This window comes from Suricata suricatta, chromosome 8 (assembly GCF_006229205.1).
Source record: "Suricata suricatta isolate VVHF042 chromosome 8, meerkat_22Aug2017_6uvM2_HiC, whole genome shotgun sequence".
Taxonomy (NCBI): domain Eukaryota; kingdom Metazoa; phylum Chordata; class Mammalia; order Carnivora; family Herpestidae; genus Suricata; species Suricata suricatta.
In genome coordinates this window covers 28,233,857-28,250,746 of record NC_043707.1, presented here as the reverse complement: position 1 = coordinate 28,250,746, position 16,890 = coordinate 28,233,857, and the positions used below count along the sequence as shown (strand labels likewise).

General features: G+C 51.1%; 1 protein-coding gene across 1 annotated transcript in view; it reads right to left on the bottom strand.

Annotated features, from left to right (window-relative positions):
* RFC2 (replication factor C subunit 2) overlaps positions 1-13,016 on the bottom strand; it is a 17,215-nt gene extending 4,199 nt beyond the window's left edge. Inside the window, exons 1-8 of the mRNA XM_029949191.1 lie at positions 12,884-13,016; positions 8,603-8,672; positions 6,011-6,052; positions 5,656-5,762; positions 3,437-3,538; positions 1,946-2,046; positions 618-775; positions 301-366 (exon numbers count right to left, since the gene is read on the bottom strand). Coding sequence (XP_029805051.1) covers positions 301-366; positions 618-775; positions 1,946-2,046; positions 3,437-3,538; positions 5,656-5,762; positions 6,011-6,052; positions 8,603-8,672; positions 12,884-12,990 — 753 coding nt within the window. The 5' untranslated portion in view covers positions 12,991-13,016. The remainder of the gene's footprint in view (positions 1-300; positions 367-617; positions 776-1,945; positions 2,047-3,436; positions 3,539-5,655; positions 5,763-6,010; positions 6,053-8,602; positions 8,673-12,883) is intronic.
* Positions 13,017-16,890: the final 3,874 nt, after the last annotated feature.

Here is a 16,890-nt window from a genome sequence, read left to right as displayed (position 1 = left end):
GGGGGGGGGGGGGGGGGGGGGGGGGGGGGGCTCAGAATTCGCCCTCAGTCCTCCAACAGCGGGACCCTCTGATCGGGGGGCGCACAGAGGAAGGCTGTGTCTTTGGCCATCAGATGCAGAGAACCTCTGTGTGCAGGGCCATACGAGGACCCTTGGCATGACCCTCAGGAAGGGGGGGTGAGCCACCCTCCAGACTCTGTGAGGGGACATGCCCAACACCCTCCAGACTCTGTGTGGGCCAGCGCAGGCAGACACCTGGAGCAGGGGCCCCGGCTCAGCCGCCCCCACCAGCTCCTGTACCTTGAACACATTCTCGCTGTTGATGAAGCCGAATCCTGAGAAAGTTGACTGCAAGTTGTTCAGCGCCTATGGAGGAACGACGGTGTGGAGGGAAGTGTGCAGTCCTGCCTCCCCGAGGCTCCCCCCACCTGGTGCGAGCAGCACCCCCCCCACAGGTCTGCCCTCCTCCAGTACCAGGCGCCAACGGTGTGTGGGGTCCCCGCTCCCCGCCCCGGGGCTGTGCCCTGTCTGCGCAATGGTCACTCCCACAGCCCGCCCTCCCCCACACCCTCAGAATGAGGGGCATGGAGCCCAGGGGTGGTGGTGGCAAGGCGCACCTGCCTCATGTCTCCCTGGGCGGTGAAGATGATGGCCTCCAGTCCATCGTCTGTGTAGGGCACCTTCTCCTGCTCGAGCACAGCCATCAGCCGGGCCAGGACCTGGGCATCGCTCAGCTTTGTGTAGCGCAGGACCGCGCAGCGGGACTGGATGGGCTCTGCACGGGACAGGAGCGTGAGGCTCTCCCCAGGGAGCGGCGTGGTGGCCCTGCATGAGTGTCAGCCATGTGGGCACCATGCTCCCCGCCCCCCAGCCTGTGCTCTCTGCCCTGGGATGAGGGTCAAGTTTCAAAGGATCAAGTTAAGAAGCGGCAACAAGCAAGGCCTCCCACCAGCATGGCCCCCGGCGGCTTCCAGAAGGGAACAAGACCCTCCAGGATTGAGGCACCCACATGCCACAGCATGCTGCTGCGTCAGGGCTGGGCTCCGGGTCACCGTGTGTGCTGGTGTGGCCGCCCAGCCAGTCCGCAGTGAGCATGGGACATCTGTGTGGCTCCACAGGCGATTCTGACCACAGGCAGGGCACAGAACCACCAGACAGATGCAGAATTCTGGAAGCTTCCCTGATCCTATATTTAGACTAAAACGATAGCTTCTCCACGATCCTAACCCCAATCCGGTCCCTCTGCCGTCCACCCTCTGTGCTCACACATGCTTTCAAGCATGTGCTCCTATGAGTTTATATGTGCATCTGAAAAAGGCTAGGAGTCCTGAAGTCAGTCCATTTCAGCATCTCTGGAATCCAGAAGCTCCACAACGAACCTTAATTATGTATTTGGTTTATCAGCACAGATGAGAGGAGCACTCAGTTCAGATCAGGTCACGCTTAAAAGCAACTAGTAGGGGCGCCCGGGTGGTATGGGGGCGCTGAGTGTGGACTCGATTTCTGTGTAAGGACGCACACAGACCGCGGGGAGGACGGCCAGGCGCCGGGTCAGAGCGGGCAGGCGGGCACGCTTCCCCAACGGGGGCGGCTCCTGGTGATGGCGCAGCCCCGTGTGCAGCCCTGCAGAGCGCGTCCGGAGCAAGACAGTGACCATGGCGCCACGTGCAGCTTGAAATGTCACGTGTGCCTGCAATGGTGCAAGTCAGACGGCCCCGGGGTTCCCATCCCAGCTCTTCCGCTGGCTGTGTGACTTTGGGCAGACCACTCAACCTCTCTGAACTCCCGTTTTCTCACCTCTAATACAGAGCTAATACTACTGTTGCATAGAATTATAGATGATTAAAGGAAAATGCTCTTTCAGTGGTGCTCCTGCCATTCTGTTGCTAAAGGGCCGACCCAAGCGCCGCGTGTGGGGCCCAAGCCACGCAGAGCTGACCCTCACCTATGATTTTATCCGAAGCGTTACAGGCAAGAGCAAAGCGCGTCGTTTTGGAGTAGATTTCCATGGTTCTCCTCAAGGCTTGCTGGGCCCCGTCAGTCATACTGAGGAGAAAAAGGCACGGGGCAGCTCGCAACTGGGACCCGGGGCCCACGGGGCACAGGGCCCTCCCTAGAGCCCCTGGGAGCCCAGGACTGCAGACTGAGCACACTCAGCTTTTCTCCAGAACCCATGTGGGTCTCACTCAGGCAGGGGGCAAGGGGTGCTCACCGAGGTGGGGTTTTAGGCAAACCACCCAAGCGGGGGCGGAAAAGGACAAAATGGGTGAAGGGGAGCGGGAAACACAGCCTTCCAGTTACGGAAGGAGTTCAGTCACAGGTAACTAAAGGTGCAGCACAGGGGCGCCTGGGTGGCTCATGCGGTTAAGTGTCCAACTCTTGATTTCGGCTCAGGTCATGATCTCCTGACTGGGGAGACAGAGCCCTGCGTCGGGCTCTGCGCGAACAGTGAGGAGCTTCCTTGAGATTCTCTCTCTCCCTCTGCCCCTCCCCCACGCTCTCCCTTTTTCTAAAAGAAAAAAAACATGAAAAATAATTTCAAAGGCACAGCATAAGGGAATATAGTCAGTGATATTATAATAGTGTTCCATGGGGACGGACGGCAGCCACACTTGTGATGGGCACGGCGTAATGTACAGAGATGCTGAATTCCTATGTCGTGCACCTGAAACTAACATAACACTGTGTCAACGACACTCAAAGGCTTTTGTAAATGAATGAATGAGTGAATAAATAAATAAATAAAAACACAAGGAGGAAAAAACCTATGTGAGCCTCAAAGTCACCTAGAAGGAGACACTGAAATGGCCACCTCAGAGGGCTGCTAGGACAACTCAGTGCGATAGGAGCCTGTGAAGTGTTTGTTTAGCAGGATAATAACAATATGGGACACTTTTTTACGTTAGAAGAAAAACAGGGATATACAAATTATGTATGTTAGGATCTCAACTACGTAAAAATGCACAGTGTAGGAAAAAGGAAAGTAAAGCAAGATATGAATGATGTTTTCTGTATTTTCTTCAAGGAATACGAGTTCCCGTTATTTGACGTCATCTCAAACTTCTCATTTATACTGATAACAGTCGTACAACGCAGTGAATGTACTAAATGCCACTGAACCGTATGTCTGAAAATGGCTAAAATGGTACATCTGACGTGTATTTCACCACAATGAAAAAATGCCTCATTTAAATTATTCACATAAGTGATGCTGGAATGAACACATTGACTGACTGCTGTCTTAGAGAAATGTCTGTAAGCTACTTAATATTAAGGTAAGGTTCGAAGCTCAGGCTGCCATCAAATTGCTTTTTGCAGATGTGCTAAGCCAGTCGGCCCCAGAGGTGCAAAGGTGAGAGCTTTCCCTTCCAACTCAATTAAGTCTGACAGGGGACTGAGAAATCAAGGTCAAGGTGGACTTGGCAAAGCGCTCTACCTGTCTGCTTCATCGAGGATGATGATCTTGTGTCGCCCCTTGGGAAGGGTGACTTTCTGCTGGGCAAACATTTTGATTTTGTTCCTCACGACATCAATGCCCCTGAAACGACAAGACAGAATGGTGCTGTCGCCTCCTGAGACAAATCCGGGCACCTTCACGGGGACTTCCAACCGCCAGAACGCCACCACGGACACGATTTTAGTTTTAGGGTTTGGGGCAATTCTAACTTTTTACAAGGATCAACAGCTTATTACTTTTATTCTTTCTTGGAAGTCTCCCCCAAAACAAATTTACTTACTTCTTTTGATGGGATGAAACTCATTTTATCTTGCAACTGCCCTAGGAGTCACCAGACCCTTTTCTCTCTCTTTTTTTTTTAAATGTTTATTTATGTTTGAGAGAGAAAGACAGCATGAGCAGGGGAGGGTCAGAGAGAGAGAGGAGACACAGAATCGGAAGCAGGCTCCAGGCTCTGAGCTGTCAGCACAGAGCCCAACATGGGGCTCGAACCCACGAACCTCGAGATCACGACCTGAGCCGAAGTCAGATTTTCAACCAACTGAGCCACCCAGGGGCCCCCACGGGACCGTTTTCTAATTTGGGCTCCATCGTGGTCTAAGTGACTTATTCTTCCTGTATCTTGAAACTAACTGGCAGTGTGATCACCCTAGTAACTATCTCATCGTTACTTATCAATTACTCCCAACTATGCTGAAAAGGTGACTGTCTCCCTCTCTCTGCCCCTCTCCCGCTGTCTCTCTCTCTCAAAAACAAACATAAAAAAAAAAAAGAGTTAACAGTACCTCACACCCATCAGGATCACCACCAACACCAAAAACAGAAAATAACGAGCATCGGTGAAGATGTGGGGGAACCGGGCGCAGCCGCTGTGGACACATGGTGTGGCGGGTCCTCAAAAAGCCCCAGGGTGACCAAAAACAATCCCGCAATCCCATTTCTGAGCACAGACCCAAAATAACTGAAGCAGGGTCTCAACGAGCGGTCTGTCCACCCACGTTCCCTGCAGCCACAAGACGGAAGCAACACGAGGGGCCAAACCAGAGGAAACATAAGCAAAACGTGGCAGGTCTGCCCACAGAGGAAGGGCATTCTGACACCTGTCCCAACACGGAAGACGCTTGAGGGCGTTCTGCTGAGCGACACAGGCCAGTCACAAAGAAACAAATACTAGAGAGTTCCACTTACAAGAGGTCCCTAGAGGAGTGGAATTGATAGAAACAGAAAGCAGAATGGTGGCTGCCTGGGGAAAAAGGCCGTGGACAGTCACTGTCGAGTGGAGAACCAGTTTCAGTTCCTCAGGGAAATGGGTTCTGGGGATGGCTACGTAACAGTGTTCTGGCACTTGACACTGCTGAACGGTGCTCTGGAAAATTCTGAAGATGCGGGACGTCCAGCTGGCTCAGCCGGTAGAGCATGTGACTCTTGATCCAGGGGTTGTAATTTCAAGCCCCATGCTGGGTGTGGAGATTACTTAGAAAAATAAAATAAAACCTTGAAGACCCCACTTCGGATCCTCTGTCCCCATCTGTCTCTGCCCTCCCCTGGCTCGCTCTCAAAAATAAGCAAACAATGGGGGACCTGGGTGGCTCAGTCAGTTTAGCTCAGGTCAGGATCTCGCGGTTCGTGGGTTCGGGCTCCACATCAGGCTCTGGGCTGACAGCTCAGAGCCTGGAGCCTGCTTCAGATTCTGTCTCCCCCTCCGTCTGCCCCTCCCCTGCGCTTGCTCTTTCTCTGTCTCTCAATAATAAATACAGGTTTAAAAAAATTAAAAAAAAACACAAAAACCAACAAACACACAGTAGCAGTGCCTGGGTGGGTCAGTCAGTTGAATGTCCTACCTCAGGTCATGATCTCATGAGTACGAGCCCCACATTCGGCTCTCTGCTGTCAGTGCAGAGCCTGCTTTGGACCCTCTGTCCCCCTCTCTCTGCCCCTCCCTTGCTCATACCCTCTCTCTTTCTCAAAAATAAAAACATTAAAAAAAAAAAACCAAAGACCAGCAGTTTAAGAGCCTATGATGCCACATCTACAGGCAAGAGACCTCACTCTTGTTCCCTGAGGATCAAAGGAAAACACAAAGCTGGCGAGACAAACTCGAGGTACAACACAGAACTGCAGAAAGGCGGTTTCTATGGCAACTCAAAACCTCAAACACTCGACCCCCCGCTTTGGGCGGCCCTAACTCCCAGGTGCACCTGTCATTTGAGGCGTTGAGCTCCAAGACCGCGTCCTTGAACGCTGGGCCCAGCAGGGCACGTGCCAAACACAGGATGCTTGTCGTTTTGCCCGTTCCTGGGGGGCCCTAGGAGGAGACGGAGAGGGCTTCAAGCCGCCAGAATGAACTCGCCGTAGCTCTCGAGTTACTGTCCCCCACCGTTGCGCTCAAACCTCCACCCTAATCAACACAGCCACCAGCCCACAGGCCCCCTGACCACCCGGAGCGGCATGCTTCCCGCCAAGAGGAATGGCTGGGGCTCCAGTGGCCGTGGAAGTTCCCAGAGGGAGAGTGAAACTTTAAGACGTGCAACAGGCCCAGGACCAGGCACTCACCGCAATGATAATATTGGGCACATTCCCTTCTCTTGCAAAGACCTGCAAAAAGAAACGTGCATCAGAACTGACCAATCTGCAGACCTGAGGCACCCAGCGTCCCCAGCCACACAGGCCCGTGGAGCAGCATGGCCACCCATGTCTCCATGTGGATGCTCCATGGAGCTCTCACCTCTGCATTTTCCGAACCGAATTCTTCATTTCCCCTCCACCCAGGCTTCCCCCTGCATGGACTGTCAATGCCTCCAATCCTGTTGCCCAAGCCAGGAAGCTAGGGTCATGGCGATCCTGGACTGGGCCTCCCCCACCCCTCTGCCCCACACCGTGCCTCAATTACAGAGGCCTGACCATTCCTCCTCCTTTAGCTCAAGTGCATTTCCTTCTCTTTCGCCACACGGCCACTTCCTTTGCCCATTACATCTCTCCCCGTCTGCTTCTAACTGGTCCCCACTCCCGTGCACTTTTCCCTACTCGCAACCACAATCAATTTCCCAATTTTCTAGAACGCACATGTGCACGTGACTGCAGCCCCTGGAGGACTCCTTCCTGCCCTCACTATGAAGCCCAAACTCCAATGGGGCTCATGAGGCCCTGCCCAGCTCACCAGCTCATCCCGCCCCCCCCCCCGCCCACAGTACACACACCCTACGGCCTTGTTACTCTGTGAGCTCCATGGAGCCTGTTAGAAATGCAGATTCCCCGGCCCCACTCCATACCTCCTGGATCAGGATCTGCACTTCTAACAAGATTCTTAGGCAATTCCTGGGGCCATTGATGTCTGGAAAGCACTACCCTCTGTGTTCCAATCAGACGGCATTCTGCACACCTGAACAAGCTAGGCCCTCTCACCTCTGGGCCTTTGCACATGCCATTCCTGCTGCGTTCCCTATTTCCGCCCCCTGATCCCCACATGGTGCTAACTCTTGCTTATGTAGCTTTTGCCGTCCCTTGTTCCATCTGAGAATGAAGCTACTGTGAGGTGTCCTCCCCGATGTGTTTCCACAGCACCCTGTCCCTCCTCTGGCAGAGTGCTCATCACATCCCCTGTTGACTTGAGCCCCTGTGAGACTAAATCCCACACGGGCAGGGGTCACGTCTCCTCTGCTGACCACTGTATCAACAGCCTGAACACGGGACCCTGTCTGGCCCACAAAAGATACTCAAATATTTGTAAGAGGAATAAATGTGTAAAATAAATACATATCTCGGTAGTTGGTAAAGTCTAAGTGCCAATTATTGCAGAGACTGCTTCTGTCAGGTCTCAAATAGCTGGGCTTCTAGGTTGTTCCTGAAGACCTGCAGAGTGAGGATTTCCAAGTGTGCTCCATGGTGACCAATTCTGCTTGTTCCTGTTCCTGTCATCCCGAAGTCAGCTGTCCTGTCACTTAGTCCCTCTAGGCAGGGAGGGGGTGGCAAATTACGGTAAAGGGGTGTTGGAGGGAGGTGGGGTCATCCGCCTGAGGCCTGTTTTTATAAGCCCCCTAGCTAAGAACAGTTAATACGTGTTTAAAGGATTGTGTTAAAAAATTAAGAATGTTGGGGTGCCTGGGTGGCTCAGTTGGTTAAGTGTCTGACTCTTGATCTCAGCTCAGGCGATGATCTCACGGTTCGTGGGATTGAGCCCCACGTCAGGCTCTGAGCTGACAGCGAGGGGCCTACGTGGGACGCTCTCTGCCCCTCTCTCTCTTTCTCTCTCTCTCAAAATGAATAAACATGAAAAAAAAATTAGGGGTGCCTGGGTGGCTCAGTTGGTTAAGTGTCTGACTTCGGCTCAGGTCATGACCTCATGGCTGGTGAGTTCAAGCCCCGAGTTGGGCTCTGTGCTGACAGCTCAGAGCCTGGAGCCTGTCTTGGATTCTGTGTCTGTCTTTCTGCCCCTCCTCCACCTGAGTGCATGCACGCTCTCTCTCTCTCTCTCTCTCTCTCTCTGTCTCAGAAATAAACATTAAAGGGGCATCTGGTGGCTCAGTCGGTTGGGCAACCAACTTCGGCTCAGGTTATGATCTCGCAGTTGGTGAGTTCGAGCCCTGCGTCGGGCTCTGTACTGACACCTCAGAGCCTGAAGCCTGATTTGGATTCTGTGTCTCCCTCTCTTTCTGCCCCTCCCCTGCTCACACTCTGTCTCTCTTTCCTTCAAAAATAAATAAACGTTAAAAATAAAAATAATAATAAAACATTAAAAATTAAAAAATTTTTAATAAAAAATAAAAAAATTAAGAATATTGGACAAAGACCTCATATGGTTTGCAACGCCTAAACTATCTACTAGTCGGCCTTTACAGAAAAAGTTTGCCACCCGACTGAAGAACACAGAACACGTCCGAGAAACCTTCCCCACTGAGCCAGCCCTTCAAACCCGCGCAGGCTTCTAGTCTTCTCCCGACTGTCTCTCCATCCCCAAGTCTTCTGGATTCTTGGCTCGCCCTGCCCCTCACTATCTCAGCGGTCCTCCTCCACGTGCCTTGAGCTTGTCAAAGCCACAATAATAAAACATAAGGCGAAAGGAAGGAAGGAGGGAGGGAGGGAGGGAGGAGGAGGGGAGGGAAGGAGGAGGAAGGGAGGGAGGGAAAAGAAAAACGAAAAACCACTCACCTCCAGCCTGCTCACAGTGTCTTCATTCCCGACAATTTCGTTCAACTTTACTGGCCTGTATTTTTCAACCCTGTTTTTAAGAAAACGCATAAAGATCTTGAGAGGACTATTTTCCCAACGCCCCAAAGAAGGAACTAGAGGGCTATCCAGAGAGCTTCATCTGAAGGTTATATACATTCCATTTAAATATAGGAAATGTCACAGGTTTTAAATTTCTAGAGGCATCTAAGTGCCATCTGAAAGGTTAAGCGCACAAGAATTGTTCGCCGAAGGCTTCAGACCGGCGGCAGAGAAACACCTGTTGCCGCTGGGGAAGGGCCAGCGCGGGCCATCTGGAACAATGTGACCCTGCAGCAGCACAGTCGGCCTGTCACAATGGAGGCTCAGAGCATGAGGCGCTGACATGTGATCTGACAGACACCGGCGTGTCGGAGCCCCCTTCTCATCCCTCGCCTGCCGGTTTCTGCAGACTTGCGCCAGGTGCACAGCAGGGCTGGCTAGACAGACACGGCAGGGCGACCCTGTGATCCTGTGGGACAGCGACAGGCCGGCGGCTTCCTGAGATCCGTACTCTCTTCTTTTTTTAATGCTTTTATTTTTGAGAGACAGAGCATGTGCATGAGCAGGAGAGGGAGAGGGAGAGAGAGAGAGAGGGAGGGAGGGAGGGAGAGAGGGAGAGAGGGAGAGAGAGAGAGAGAGAGAGAGAGAGAGAGAGAGAGGGAGAGAGGGAGGGATGGAGGGAGACAGACACAGAATCTGAAACGGGCTCCAGGCTCCAAGCTGTCAGCACAGAGTCCAACGTGGTGCTCAAACCTACGAACCATGAGATCATGACCCGAGTCCCAGTCGGACACTGAACCAACAGAGCCACCCAGGCGCCCCGATACTTCTCTCCTTTTAAATTAATAAGCAGGGGTGCCTGGGTGGCTCTGTTGGGTCAGCATCCGACTTCGGCTCAGGTCATGATTTCACGGTTCGTGGGTTTGAGCCCCGCATCGGGCTCTGTGCTGCAGCTCAGAGCCTGGAACCTGTCTTCAGATTCTGTATCTTCCTCTCTCTCTGCCCCTTCCTGCTCACGCTGTGTATGTGTCTCTCTCTCTCTCTCTCTCTCTCAAAAAATAAATAAAACATAAGAAAAGTTTTTAAATAAATGAATAAGCAATATTACGAGAAGAGGATTCTCGAGCTCTGGGAACAGAAGTGGCAGGAGATTTGCAATGATGTGACCGCCAGCACTTTTCTCTGCCCTTCATTACACTCTCTGATTTACCCTTGTCTTGCATCCCCTCTGGAAGCAGCTTCATGCCAAGAAGCCTGCTTGCCACGTAGTCCTGTTGATAAAGAACTCTCCTCCGAGACTAGCAGATGGGGTGCGCTTGTTCCTACTCAGCCCCCTCCAGGTGCCAAGCACCGTGTAATAAGTTCAAGAGCTTTATTTTTTTTTAAGTGTATTTATTTTGAGGAAGAGAAAGTGGTGTGCGTGGAGTGGGAGGCAGAGAGAGGGAATCCCAAGCAGGCTCCACGCTGTCAGCACAAAGCTCAGCCTGGGGCTTGATCCCATGACTGAGCCACCCAGGCGTCCCAACAGTTCGAGATCTTAAGGGGAGCAAAGTGGAAGGTATAGAAATGAGCAAGACATTGTTCTTGCTCTAAAGGACTTTCCTTCTTTAAAATTTTTTTACTGTTTTATTTATTTTTGAGAGAGAGAGAGAGAGAGAGAGAGACCACGTTGGGGGGGGGGGAGATTCAGAGGGAGAGACACACACATAATCTGAAAACAGGCTCCAGGCTCTGAGCTGTCACCACAGAGCCCGACGCGGGTCTCGAACCCACAAACCGTGAGATCATGACCTGAGCTGTAGCCAGACGCTCAACCGACTGAGCTACCCAAGCGCCCCTCTAAAGGCCTTTCCTCTCAGCAAGCATATAAAGCTTAGCAGATGCTACTGTGCTAAACTGGTAATATAAGCCAAGGGCTGGGGCACCTGGGTGGCTCAGTCGATCGAGCGTCCAACGTCAGCTCAGGTCATGATCTTGAGGCTCATCAGTTCAAGCCCTGCATCAGGCTCGCTGCTGTCAGTGCAGAGCCCGCTTCAGATCCTCTGTCCCTCTCTCTGCCCTTCCCCTGCTTGCGCTCTCTCAAAACGAAATAAAACATTAAAACAAAACAAAACAAAACAAAACACCCTAGGGCCGTGGAAGCCCAGAGGCAGAGTCACCACTTGGGAATGTCAGGTGCTAAAAGTTAAGCTAGTCTTTGACAAAGGCAAACATCCTCCTTCAGGGCCTTCCTAGGGGCTCCCCCTAACCGAAAGCTTTCTCCACATGGCCACACGGCTCACTCCCTGAATTCCAGTCTTTGCTGAAATATATCATCACATCAAAGGCCTTCCCTGACCACCAGACCCACTGACCCCATGCACGTGTCACCAGCAAACATGCCTCCTTATCTATTCGTTACTCTTTCCTTACCCGATGGAAGCCCACGACAGCAGAGTGTGACTTGTATAATGAAGTAGCCTAAGCATCTAGTGTTGTGCATAAAAAATGTAACTCAAGCCACATATATAATTTTATACTTTCTAGCGGCCACCTTAAAAAGGGCAAAAAGGTGGAGTGCCTGGGTGGCTCAGTCGGTTAAGCGGCCGACTTCAGTGCAGGTCAGGATCTCAAGGTTTGTGAGTTCAAGCCCCGTGTCAGGCTGTGTGCTGACAGCTCAGAGCCTGGAGCCTGTTTCGGATTCTGTGTCTCCCTCTGTCTCTGCTCCTCCCCTGCTCATGCTCTGTCTCTCTCAAAAATAAATAAACTTAAAGAAAAAACAAAGGTACAAAGGGGTGCCTGGATTGCTCAGTTGGTTGGGCACATGACTCCATTTCAGCTCAGGTCGTGGTCCTAGGGTCGTGGGATGGAGCCCTGTGTGGAGCCCGGCATTGGGCACCGTGCTGAGAGTGGAGCCTGCTTGGGATTCCTTCTCTCTCTTCCTCTGCCCCTCTCCCCTACACTCTCTCTCTCAATTCCAAAAACAACAACAACAAAACTTTTTAAGATAGAAAGAAAATGGGCAAAATTCATTAATAATTTATTGAACTTAGGGAGCACCTGGGTGGCTCAATCGGTTAGCATCGGACTTTGGCTCAGGTCATGATCCCACAGCTCGTGGGTTCGAGCCCCGCTTTGGTCTCTGTGATGACAGCTGAGAGCCTTGGAGCCTATTTCACATTCTGTGTCTCCCTCTCTCCATCGCCCCCCACTCTGTCTCTCTCAAAAATAAACATTAAAATTTTAAAAATAATAATTTATCAAATCTAATATATTCAAAATATTATTATTATTACATGTAGTCAATGTGACAGTCACTAATCAGATTTTTAAAATACTAAGTCCTGGGGGCATCTAGGTGGCTCAGTCGGTTGAGCGTCTCAGTCTATGATCTCATGATTCGTGAGTTCAAGCCCTGAGTCAGGCTCTGCGCTGACGGGTGGAGGCCTGGAGCCTGCTTCAGATTCTGTGTGTGTCTCTCTCTCTGTTCTTCCCCTGCTCATGCTCTGTCTCTCTTTCTCTCAAAAATAAGTAAACATTAAAAAAATACTAAGTCCTGGATATCTTGTATATTTTGTACACTTACAGCCCATCTCAATTTGGACCAGCCTCATTTCCAGTGCTCTCAGGAGACTCAAGTGGCTAGCGGCTGGGGCACTGGGCAGTACAGCTGTGGACAGTCCCGTGGACTGTCCTGAGCTGTCGCTCTGGTCAAGAAAAGGGGTGAGCTGGAAGGATGGGCACACACAGAGGAGGGAGAATAAACGATGACGACGCGCACAGGACGTGGGATCGGAGCGGATCGTCCATACCACACCTGTGCCCGAGAGGTGGCTTCCCAGGTCACCAGCTCCTCTTAGCTACCCAGGATGCACCTTGTGGAGGCAACCCCAAGTTCCGAATCTGCAACCGACATCAGAGTCGCCCCAGGCACAGCGCCCGGCCCTGAGTAGGTGGTCACAGGGGGTGGCTATTATCACAAGGAACACTATTCTGAACGAGACCTTCCCCCCTTCCGGACTTCAGACCGGCCGTTCTTGAGCTAGGTGGAGTCAACGAAGAGCGTTCCTCGCCCTCTCCAAATATTAACATACCCGACGCCGCCCAGATGCCCTCAGCTCGGTTAAGGAGCCCCTAGAACGAGCTCCGGTCCCTGGACACCCCAACCCCCGCGGAAAGCGGCCCTCCCACTCGCCCACCCACACGTCCAGAGCACCCATCATTTATGGCCTGGGCCCTCACCACGGCAGCTCGTAGTGGCTAGCGCTGCCTGCGGTCTTGCTGGAGGCGGGGGCAGGGTCCTGGGCCCCCAGCTCTCCTGCGCCACCGCCGCTCTCCCGCACCTCCATTCTCCCGCCGCCTCTTCCCGCGCCCGAGGCCCCGCCCCGTGACGCCACCACGCAAGTCCCGCCCCGGAAGCAGTGATCTGGCCCCTTTCGCACCTGCGCAGAGAGCACTAGCTTGGCCGAAGGTGGCGGGGGCGTCGGTTGCTAGAGGCCGCGGTTGCTAAGGGAGGCTGGTATCCAGCCCGCTAGTGAGAGGAAGGCGAGGCTCGACCGCATCGACTTCCGAGAAGGCAGGTCGCTCCTGGAAGGGACGTTCGGCAGTTTTCGTCTTTTGTGTGATTGGTCTGGGAGGCTCTGTCAGCGCAGCTGGTCTGGAGCGGCGGCGCGCGGGCCGGCCTGGGGGGTGGGAACATCCCGCCACCGCCCAGACTTGGGTTCGACAGCGGACACGCACGGAGACTGAACGTCTGGGCGGTGTCATCTGGGACCTGACTGTGCCCAGCTGTCCCGATCGCTCAGGTGTCCCGGTGAAAACGACAGCTCCCACGGGGTGTGCTCCTGCGCCCTGGAACTTGGCGCTTGTGTTCTGGGAGTTTTCCCAGTGTTGCACAGTGGAAGTTACCACCGTTTTTCAAAGGAGGCAAATGCCTCTCTGTAGGATGTGGCTCAATTTCATTCCGCAAAACTAGCTACTCCATATTCATGAGTGCTTTGAGCACTGTTTTGGGCTCGTTTTCTGCCTACTGAACTAACTACTCTTTCCTCGCATAGCCCAAATGTCATAATAAGGATGCATAATAAATAAAAATAATTCACAATGAGTGGCATTTACCATGCTCTTACTAGACACTAGAGCCGAGGTAGATACTTCTAATTATCCACAGAAATAGACTTGAGAGTGATGAAAACATTTGTCCGATGTCATTGAGGTTGTAAGTGGTGGAGACAAGATTCATTCCCCATAGTGCTGCCAAAGCGATTCATATAAAATTCTATTGTATTGCACTTAGCGTACTACTGCATTCTAATCTGGGGAGAAACATTGGCTTTCATGTCCACAGTGAAGGTAGGAATTGGGACCCATTTCTCTCTCTCTCTAGCACAAGCTTGGTGCCCTGTGAATGTTCAGTTTGAGTGTGTTTAGTGAACCATGAAGATCCAGATCCGTATTTCCAGTGGTCAGCCGTGAGAAACTGGGTTGCTTTCACCAGAGAACTGATCAAAACGTTATGGTTCTTTCCCTTCCATCACCAACTAAAATCTCCATATGTTATAGGTAGAAGACCTTGTTTTCCAGGTGATGGATTCGTCATTCAAATAAACACGGCCTCCCAAATCTATATCGCAGGGGATTGCGTTCTATGTTTATCCTTACCTTTCAGTTTTCTTTCCCCAGTTGCAGAAATTTATTGGGGAAGACAATATTGGTGTTGTGTTCATTTTTCTTGAGTAAATTCTGTGCTTGATCTTTCCTACCTGAGTGGTCGACTCCCGGAGGATGTGGAGCCTGCCTGCCACCCCTTCCACCCCGCGATTCCTGGTGCCTTCCCTTGCACCTCGTAGACAGACATGAAGTTCATGTCTGCTGATTGTTCATTCGAGGTCTGCAGCCAGGTTAGCAGGTTCAAAGCAGTGGGGACAATCTATAATTGTGTGACGTGGATTAGAACACATGATTTTTCATTGTTTAAGTTATTGCCAGTTGGGCAGGAACCTCAAATGACTCCCGATTCTGAAGCATGATGGTAATTACTAAAGTTTCCAGGTTCAGGACTTTCTTCGTGTTTTTCTTTTTTCCTTTTATATGATTGGGGGTGAGAGTGGGGGAAGGCTTGAAGTTGGCTCTTCCATTCTCCTGTAAACTAAGAGGGTCATCTTGCAGGTTTTCAAGGTCACTATTCACAGATCCTTTATTTCTCAGGAAAAGTTACACATTTTCTTGAAATATAAACTTTTCTTGAAATGTCTCTGTCATCGTTTTCCCTTGGGATTGTTCCCTTGTGGTAATATTAATATTATCACATATACGCCCTCCTCCTACCACAGACACACACAGCTTAAAAACAAAACATTTCTGGAGCCCAATCGGCTGAGCATCTGACTCATGATTTTGGCTCAGGTCATAGTCTCCTGGTATGTGGGTTCAAGCTCCATGTCTGGCTCTGTGCTGACGGTGCAGAGCCTGCTTGGGATTCTCTCTCTCCCCGTCTTTCTCTGTCCCTCCCCCACTCATACTGTGTGTCTCTCTAAAAATAAATTTTTTTTAATTTTATTTTTTGAGAGACAAAGCGCAAGCAGGGGAGGGTCAGAGAGAGAGGGAGACACAGAACTGGAAGACAGGCTCCAGGCTCTGAGCTTGCTGTCAGCACAGAGCTTGACGCGGGGCTCAAACTCATGAACCCTGAGATCTGACTTGAGCCAAAGCCGGATGCTTAACCAACTGAACCACCCAGGCGCCCCTCAAAATTAATTTTTAAAAAATTTTAATGCTTATTTATTTTTGAGAGAGAGAAGCAAAGAGAGAGAGAGTCACAGAATCCATAGCAGGCTCCAGGCTCTGAGCTGTCAGCACAGAGCCCAACGCAGGGCATGAACTCAAGAACCACTAGATCACGACCTGGGCTGAAGTTGGACACTTAACCGACTGAACCACCCAGGCACCCTAAAATAAATTTTAAAAAATTTAAAAATTAAAAAGAATGAAACATTTTCAATAAATGCAGGAAACAGTATATAATTCTTTCCCCATTCGTGGTTCTCCAAAAATGCCACTCTACAGGAAACCTATTGGCACTCCCAGGACTCTGCATTCACCGATGCCCTTTGAATGCCTAGAGGATCAGGGAAGGAGGTGACTTTTGGGACAGAACTGCATATCAGGGCTTTTCCTTTTCTTTTTTTTTTTTTTTTCCTCTTTAGACTGAGCCTTCTGTGACTTGTACTTGGACCTAGACAGAGCTCAGAGCTTAAAAAACTCTGAGACTAGGAGCGCCTGGGTGGCTCAGTTGGTTAAGCATTCGACTTCAGCTCAGCTCATGATCTTGCAGTTTGTGGGTTCGAGTCCCGCGTCAGGCTCTGTGATGACAGCTAGCTCAGAGCCTGGAGCCTGTCTTCAGATTCTGTATCTCCCTCTTTCTCTGACCCTCCCCTGCTCATGCTCTCTCTTTCTCTCTCTCTCAAAAATAAATAAAACATTTTTTTTAATGTTTTATTTATTTTGGGTACAGAGAGAGACAGAGCATGAGCGGGGGAGGGTCAGGGAGAGAAGGAGACACAGAACTGGAAGCAGGATCCAGGCTCTGAGCTTGCTGTCTGCACAGAGCCTGACGCGGGGCTCGAACCCACAAACGTGAGATCTGACCTGAGCCGAAGCCGGCCGCTTAACCAACTGAGCCACCCAGGCGCCCCAATAAAACATTAAAAAAAAAAAACTCTGAGTCCCATAGAGCCACCCAGCAGCCACGCAGGAGGTCCAACATGTTGGGGAAACCACAGGTTCAGAAAGAAACCAAAGAAAAGGTCAAGGACACGGTGGGAATATAAACTGGTGCAGCCACTCAGGAAAACAGTGTGGAGGTTCCTCAAAAAACTATCCATAGAACTCCCTTATAACCCAGCAATAGCCCTGCTAGGGATTTACCCAAGAGATACAGAAATGCTGATGCATAGGAGCACATGTACCCCAATGTTCATAGCAGCACTGTCAACAATAGCCAAAACATGGAAAAAGCCTAAATGTCCATCACCTGATGAGTGGATCAGGAAGATGTGGTATATATACACAATGGAGTACTACATGGCAATGAGAGGGAATGACATATGGCCATTTGTAGGAAAGTGGATGGACCTCGAGGGTGTCATGCTAAGCGAAATAAGTCAGGCAGAGAAGGACAGATACCATATGTTTGCACTCATAGGTCTAACAGGAAATTTTCAGAATGATCTAGCTTCAAGAAAAGCAAG